This window comes from Charadrius vociferus, unplaced genomic scaffold (assembly GCF_000708025.1).
Source record: "Charadrius vociferus isolate BGI_N301 unplaced genomic scaffold, ASM70802v2 scaffold43, whole genome shotgun sequence".
Taxonomy (NCBI): Eukaryota; Metazoa; Chordata; class Aves; order Charadriiformes; family Charadriidae; genus Charadrius; species Charadrius vociferus.
The window spans coordinates 7,786,401-7,795,299 of NW_009648043.1; the positions used below are offsets into that span (position 1 = coordinate 7,786,401).

Genomic DNA, 8,899 nt, shown 5'->3' on the forward strand with positions numbered 1-8,899 from the left:
GAAAGAGCGTCTGCACTGCAAGCCCTCTTCTCTGAGCATCCTGCAACACTGCCTTGAAGGGTGACCCCAGCTCCGCAGGATCCGTGCTAACAGATGGGACAAGTCAGCGCAGCCACGGAGAGCAACTGCCAGGCACCACAGCCTAATTCCAGCGCTGCGGTTACCCTCAACAGAGTGGGGTTGCAGTTATTTTGTTTCATATGGTAATCTGCTGAAATAGCACATTATATATTCTAAAAACTATCATAAAACTTTAGCATTTTTCCCCTTTAAAAAACAAGCAAATGCAACACTGAGCTTAATATTTACACATAATTATTGCAGGGTTTCAACAATGGAAGGTAAATGCAGACCCTACTAATTTCTGCTTTTTTGTTTTGTTTTGTTTTCCCCCAAATCACAAAAATTAAGATTTAAATTTCTTCACTAATAAACAATTCTTCCCTGTGAAGTGTTATTTGACATGGAAAATATTTAGCAGTATCGACTCTGCCACTAGCTGTGAGCAGCACCATTTTAAGAATAATCAATGTTCTGCTGAAACCACAGGATTTCAATAGCGAATCTTAATTAGGATTATTCCACAGCAATTCTTGGGGAAGACTTGCCTTTTTATGCCCAGTTTTTGCAAAGTGACACTTATTCAGTTTGTTGTCTACTTTCTAAATGCTTTTTGGGATTCAGATTTTTAGCAGAAATTCAATACTTTTTTCCTTACAGTTAGTAAGGTAGTCAAAGTATTTTGGTTTGTAGAAGTACCAAGAGCTATTTTTGAGAGAAAACAAAGCATATTAGGGGTACAAAGATATTGAAGTTGTGTGAGATGCAAGGACAGAATACATTCAATGTATTAAAATCCGTAAATTGTTTAGATACCAAAGTCACATGTAATATATGCCTCAAATATTTCTTTAACGAAGCTATCAAAATAACATAGTGGTGATGATGTGCTATGAACAGTGTTTGCAAGGCTGTTTCAGCATATATGTACAGTGATACTGGCTAGGAAAGGATATTTCTTCATCTTCACTCTTTTTCTCGGTTATATATCCCATAGCAAGAATAAGAGAACGAGATTTCTTTCTCCTAGTCCTTTGAAAGACCAAGGAATGTTGCAGAAAGTTTGCATCAGCAAAACTTGCAGAGCTGTGCTATTCATGATTAAATTGAATTTTAAAATCTCCCAGATGTGTCACTAATGTGAAAGCAACAAATTCCACTCCATTTAGCACTCCATTGTCTTAGCGATGCGTTTATAGATACATTTCATAACAAACTGGCATACAGTTGCATAGCAGGTGCAATGGCCCCTTCCAAATCTGTAATTTGTTCCAACCCCAGTGACTGATGTGTCATCAGGTATAAAAACCTTCACAAACCGGTAAACACATTTGCGGCAGTTCAAACAGGGGAAGGGGAGGGTGGGAAGACTTTTTTTTTTTTTAATTTAAATGACAAATATCAAAATGTAAATCGCCACTACAGTAATATGGAATGAACCCTGAATTAGGGGCTGCTTCTCTTACCACTTGCTCTTTGCCATCTTCTCCTTAGCCTGTCCTTTGCAAGTTAATAAGAATTCTCATATCTTCTTATTTCCAAACTGATCTTGGGCTTTGAGTAAAGCGACACTGTTTTCTTTGTTGTTTTGTTTTCTTTGTATTTGTTACCTCCAGAGAAATAAAAGCACCCCAGATTTTATAGATTAATCTTAAACTGAGTTAAGTTGAAACAAGTTAAAGTGAAATATCAGATTGACTCCAACACAATAAAGGTTCATATCCTTTATTTTAAAAAGTTGGGGAAAAAAATTTATGAAAAGATAGATATCAATATTGAAGCATGGGATTACACCTGAAACCAAGTACCTTTCCCAGCTGTCATTTAGGATTTTCTCCTAAGGAGAAAATTGGCAATGCCTTGCCCATGGAGTCCAGGCATTAGTCCTGCAGGAGGCCAACCCAAGCACTGCCTTTCAGGATCAATCCCCTCTCCCACCTACCCTCTCTTGAAGGAAGGATGCTTACCCATATCTGACAGGTAGGAGGGTTCTGGATTCAAAGGAAAAACAATGCCGTTTCAAAATACATCATAAAAGCCTAGTTATTCTCTCCTAATTTTAGGAACTTCAGGACAATGTGGCCTTGGTTTAGCTACTTGCTGACTGAAAATGCTCATGCAGATCCTTTGGCTTATATGAGAGGGAGTGATACGTAAACACAGCCTGTGAGCTCTTGCTCGTCTCACTCGGGCATAGCCCCTCTCTTATTCAAGGCAGTTGAATTGCATGTAGATGCAAGTTTACGTTGCAAAATTTTGCAATGTGTATCACTAAAGTCTTCTTATATGCTACACTTTAATTTGACCTTTGATTTATATATTTTAGAGGACACAATGCAACACATTATTACCCAGATGTCAGGTTGGCACCATCCCGCTCCTACAACTGCTATACCTACATACATGTGCTGCAAAGGAGGGGTTGAAGAAATAATAATAAATAAATAAAAAAAAAAACAAACCCACAAGATAATGGCAACCTGTAGAACTCTCCTACAATAAGTCAGGCTATTCTCACCAGTTTGAAAATTAGCATACTCAAAAAACCCTAGATATTCAGAGACTGAGACTCTTTTGTATGAAAGAGGCGACAATCATTCGCTGTAGAAATATTCTGAAGTAACTTTGTCACACCAGAAATTCCCTTCTGTGGTTAAAGTCCTGGACAGGAGATCTCAGGCAGTCTGCACTGACTCCACCACGTGCTCCCAGGACAAATCACAATCCTTGTACACCCCACTTTCTTCTCTACAGAACTAATAAAGAAACTTCTTTTTAGCCCATCCTTCGTGTTATCTACTTAGACTTTACATCTTCAAAACAGACTTCCTTATCAAATATTTACCAGTCCCTAATACAGTAGGCTTCACATTTCTATTAGGGCATTTAGAAACCTCTATAATACAGATAATAAAACTACTTTCCATGTAATTGTCTACAGTATTAAAAAAGAATTCAAGGATTTGGATGGATTATTTTCTATCCCACCAAAATCAAATAAGCATGGAGGAGAATAAAAAGGTACAGATGGGTCCTCAAATCTTTCAAAAGCTTGATCATTTAATTTTTAATATCAAGATGGTATGTCTTCCTCCTGCAGGAGAAAAAGAAGCTTTACATACATTTCAGAAACTCAGATACAACTTGATACAGGCAACCATGCTTTGGAGGTATAAAGCAGCCAGAGAAGGGCTACGCAGGTTTTGCACTTCTGCTTGTTAGACCAAAGACACAGTATAAGGCTGAGCCAAGGACAGCCAAGGCTGAGGTCAATTTAGCCTTCTTACTAGAGTAGGTATTCCTGTAGCTGAAATTATTTCAGAGCATCCTTTTGCAAGTACACTTCAAGTGTCATATTTTACCTTGGAAATATTAGTACAAGTCAAATTTTCAAAAGTAGTCCAAAACTTGCACGCACATCTTTGAACCACCTGGGGGCTGACTTTCAGAAGTACCAAAAGTTTGCCGTTTCAAACAGGTCTGAAGGGCTGGTAGACCAGCAGCTCGTCAAGGACCACTTGTGGCAACAGATAAATGACCAGGCAGCCTCACCGGCCCAGAATCTGTGCTGTGGCTGCATCTGTGTCTGCTTATCACTAACAGCCAGGATTTACGATACCTGGGATCAGCGAAAGGCAGGTCCTCAGGACCAGACCCACAAAGCGCCTTAAGAATACACTATAAGAAATTTGCCTGGTATGTCTAAGGCAGCTGTCCCAGCAACTGAGCCATCACACTGTGCAATTCAACCCACCTGCTCATAGCTGCCAACATACACAGAGGCTCCCTAATCAGAGAGGAAAGATGAGCAAGATGCTACGGCTAGATATTCATAGGGGATGCTCCAACTATACGTTGGATATGACAATTTCCAGATACCCGCCCTCCAGAGTGAAATTTATAGATGTGAATTAGGTCATTAAGCTTCCTATACAATGCCTGGGATTTTTAGGAACTCAAGACAGCTTCAGGAGAAGTCCTGAGGACAAATGTACACATTAAATCCCAAACTTCCTCAGGAATATAGGCACATAAACACTTCTCTATTCAGGAATCAAAATCTTAAGTACCCTCTTGCTATTAAACCCTAAGATACATAGTTCAAGGATAGAGCAAGGACTGCCTAGGGCAGGTCTGGCTTTAGTTCCTTTCTCTGAAGGGATTCAAACTAATTCTCATGAGAATGCCTATTCAAACTGAGAACTATCTTGGTAAAAGCACTCTCAAACTTGCAAGTAAGACTGAATTAAGCTAGAACAAGTGAAAGAATAACCATGACTAGCTTATGGGCTAGGTACTTCCAAAACTTAAGTCCTGGATTCTGTTATACACGCTAAAAGCTTCATAAAAAGTGCCCTCAGAACAGAAATCAGGACTTGTAAACAAGCTTCTTACCCAGTAAACTACAGAGTCACCCTTGCTCTTATGCTTTAAAAAGATTATCTGAGCCAGAGATAGAGAAGTAAAACACGCTAAAACACCTTCACTACCATACACTGGTCACACTGGTCCTACTTCCTAGAAGAGGAAAGGTGTAGAATTGAATTCCTTTTCCTACCACTCCCAGCACACACATGGCAGAAGAAGGAATCCAACATTTATGCCCTACATGCTAAATTGTTCTGGACAGCTGTATAAAAAGGTGGCAGGTTATTTTTTCTCTGGTTTGGAAAGAAAGAAGCAACTGGAACAGGTCTGATGGACTGAGCCCACTAGAGGACAGCACAAAAGCTGCCTTAGTTTGTATTTCTCGTCTGGATTTAATAATGAATCAGGCACTGAACTACTCGGTCCGGTCAAGACAGTTGTCACATTTGGTACTTACCAAGGCAAAAGTATATGCTTAGAGTGTTGGACAGGGGCACAAGGATTGCTTTTTGTGAACTTGTATTTATATATCTAAATTTGCATGTAAAAAAAAAATAATATCAGAATTGTCCCGAAGTTGCAGCTGTTTCTGAAACTCCAACAGTAACTCTGTGTTCCGGTACCCAGATACAAATTAATTAATTTATTAACTTGCCTTAATAAAACCATAACAATACTTCCTGATCTCAGTTAATCTACAATAAAAACTAGGTGATTGCAAAGTACTCTGATGTTGTTTGCTACAAAAGGTATGGCCTCAACCCTGCAAAACTCCAATATAAGTAACTGTTATAAAGACAAAAGTGAAGCTTCACAATGAGTGTGAAGGTAAGCATACAACTGTATGACTGCTTCTGCATAAAACTCTATTTTCTTTAAACAAGATAAAAAGTTGCCAGTGCACAGATAAATGTCTTGCGTGTGGCTGGGAACAAAAGGGATCAACTCTGAAAATGTAATAAGGAAAATAAAAGAAAACACAAAAGAAAACCTGAAACCCCAAACATTTAGTATCTAGTGTTTTACAAGTGTCATCCTAATGGAAGATCTCAAACCACTTGTCCACACCTTATTTCTTAACCACCAAAACTCAGTTTCTAAACAAAAATTGTTCAAATTTTAGGATGAAAGTTGATTTCTAGTGTCTAAATACTTTCTGTCATGACCACCCCAAGCAATTCTCTTTTTTTTTTTTTTCCCCATCAGTGTTGCTAATCTTGAAAATCCAACAAAAAGGTAACATTTTCCCTAAGATACTACTTGTATACACATGACAGCTTCTCACTTTTTGGCATAGAGAATTAAGAAAAAAATGTACAAACAATACTGAAACATGTCTAAACTATTCACTTATGAGTGAGGAGCTCCATTCTGACTTTAACACATTTAAACCTATCCCTCCAGCCCAAACAGGACACATTACGAAGCAATAAAACCTTGCCGATACGTTTACAGACATTGGTATCAAGACACTAATAACAGTTTGTACAATATTAAATAATAATTTTACACTTATCAGCAAGATTTCCTGAATAATAACAACTAATACTTTAGCATCACTTCTGCTAACGGGACCTTCAACTTATTGCATTATATTCAGATTAGTACTTCACACATAATTGCATAGAAGCCTCCTGTACAAGTTACTTCACTGAAGCATTCTGCAATGTTGAACTTGAAAGCAACTATTTCATCATCACTGGAAAAGGCAATATTTTTCCATACACACCTTTTTGGTTTATATTTTTTTAAAAAAAGAAAGAATTGATGACTGATTTCAGATATAATGCCCTTGAGTTCCTTCTCACATGTTTTCATGGAAGTAAAACGTACTAAAAATGTAGGCATGTCCTGGAGTGCTTTACTAAATAGGATCAGTATCAGAAATCAATGATGTGTTTAGATTCAGTTAAAACACTAACAGAATAGTCTGACATCTTAGAAAATCTTGTTCCAATCTCACTCATTAATCACTACGTTGTGGACGTTTCCAGTTGAGTGGACAGGTCTCTTGTTGCTGGTATGTAGCAAATGCTGCTGACTTTGTAAAGCTCGTCACAAATATCATGCCTCAAAGTATTGTGAAATTTGTATACCTTGATGAATCTTTCCTCTGTGATAACTTACCTTTTAATAATCTTTAGCATTGATTCCAATCTACTTTTGATGACACAGAAACCGATGAAGTCCTTGAAGACTTAAGGGACGCATTTTAAAACAAGCTAACACGTTTCATCACTACATATAATGAATGTTTTTAAAATCCTTATTTTATTTTATTTTTTAAGAGAAAGACATCCTGGCTGACAATTTGGATGTAATGCATTTTCGCACCTTGCGGCTTTCACTTTTGTGACCTTCTCAATTATTTCAAACAACATTTGTGAAGAAACTAAAACATTTGCAGTGTGTGTGGTAAAACGCAGCTAAGCAGAGACTTTGCCATTCACAGAAACATCATTCCTAAGGTATTAGAACCATATTAGACACTTCATAGATGTACATATACAATTTTGGCTGTTCTTACCCAGTGAACTGAACATTTACACGAAAAGCCTCATTTTTCCATGAAACAATGTTACTATAAAGTTTTGTAAGGCAATTTCTCTGCTTTAGTCAGTATTCATCATAAACATCTCTTTAACTTTATATACTGAATTATTACCTCTTCAGTTACAGTCAGATAGCTGGTACAATATAATATATCGTGCATGATAAGCATGATTCAAACATCATTTAATTGACTTAAAGACTTTGATCTTAAAAGACCAGGTCAGACCCAAGGACAGTTAATTATGCACTTAATGAGCATGAACTGCATCTGGTTTCAGCCACAGGAACTTTAGCTAAGGTAGGAATCAGAAGTATATTTGCTTTATCTTATTGGGGTTTTTTCTTGACACCTTCAGCATCACAGGTCCTAGGAGAGCAGTACTCTGATAGATGATTTACAAATCAATACAATGAAATAGGACAAGTGGCTCTTTGGGCAATGACGTTAATATGCAGCATTATTTCCTACAGATTTGTAGCTTATACTTGACAGGAGCACTGACTGAAGCTTCTTGGAGAATTTGTAAAGGCTTACACTCCCATCATCCACACTCCCTGGCTCTAACAGCATTTGAGAGCAGGTATGGCTTCTTTCCTGCTGCAGAACCACTGGAGGACACCTCTAGGATCCTCACCTTTACCTGGATATTTGTAAAACTTTAGGAACTGGTTCTGTTTGGGATCCTTTCCTGCTATCACACCTGGCTAAAATGAGCCAAGGCGGAGGGGCAGGCAAACAGAGTGGTTCCAACAAAGTGATTCGTACAGACCCATTTCCCTTAAGAAGCTCTAAAAAAAGGTCCAGGCCAACCTGCTAAAAAGGAAAGCTACCCCAAAAGGAGTCAAAAGTGAGTTAAACGCCCTCAGTTGCTCAGGCAGAGACCTCCTGCCAATGTTATGGTTTTACATCACGTGTTTCCATTTCAGTCACCATGTTCGCATCTTACACAAGATTTCCTCCCTCTCTGCTGTGTGAAAGACCCTCAAGTAATAAAAGGGGGGAACCAGCACCCTGGTGAAACCGGTGGTGTGTGGGCCAAAGCCAGAAAGATTATTTGCTCTTTCCAGTTGGCAATGTCATTTCTAGCAATGTCACATAAAACATGTTCAGGCTTCTATATTGTCTTATAAAGTACGTTGTGCCCAGGTGTTGGTATTGGCTCCTTCTTCTCCTTTTATTTTGTGAGAAAGAAAAGGCACAAGGGACTTTGCTTGTAAGAGAACACTTTCAAGGTTTACAAGAAACTGGTTCCAGTAGGATCTTACATTACACTCACACATTGAGCAAACGCTGAACACCCAAAAAGCCAAACAGAAGGAATCCTTGCTCTGACACCGTTTCCCCTCTGCTCCCCCCACCCCACCCCGCCGCGTTCACACAGTTTACAGTGAAATAACAGATTAACTAGTTGAGCAATTTACCAAAGGTTGCTCAAATTATGTCATAAATTCATCTGTCCGGGTCCAGCGAGGGTTTATGACACCTGACAGAGGAAGCCCATTCCTGGTGCTCAAACCCCAGCAACAACAACAACAAAAAAAGACACCCCATCATCCGGCAGCAAGCGGGGCTCCCACCGCCCTCCCCACAGACCTTTGCAGACCTAACTGGTGCCCAGCGCTCGGCCCCTTTCTCCGCTGGGTAAGGGGGGGAGAGGAGCCCCCGCTGAACCCCCACCGAGACCCCTCGCACCGCCGCTGCCCTCCCCCGCTGCGCCGCGCCGGGGCTCTCCCACCTGAAGAAAAGTTTGGAGAAGATGTTCGCCTTCTCCAGGGGGGACCTCTGCATGGTGCCCGGAGCTGCGGTGCCCGGAGCTGCGGTGCGGTGCGGTGCGGTGCGGTGCGGTGCGGAGCGGCGCTCGGTTGGGAGCGGCGATGGCGGCGCCGGGGGCGGAAGCGCGTTTGGCGCAGGGGAAGG

The 8,899-nt window shown here is 39.9% G+C and overlaps 1 protein-coding gene across 1 annotated transcript in view; it reads right to left on the bottom strand.

Annotated features, from left to right (window-relative positions):
• CFTR (cystic fibrosis transmembrane conductance regulator (ATP-binding cassette sub-family C, member 7)) overlaps positions 1-8,770 on the bottom strand; it is a 90,757-nt gene extending 81,987 nt beyond the window's left edge. Inside the window, exon 1 of the mRNA XM_009883680.1 lies at positions 8,718-8,770. Within this exon, the coding sequence (XP_009881982.1) occupies positions 8,718-8,770 (53 nt within the window). The remainder of the gene's footprint in view (positions 1-8,717) is intronic.
• Between the last annotated feature and the right edge of the window lie 129 nt (positions 8,771-8,899).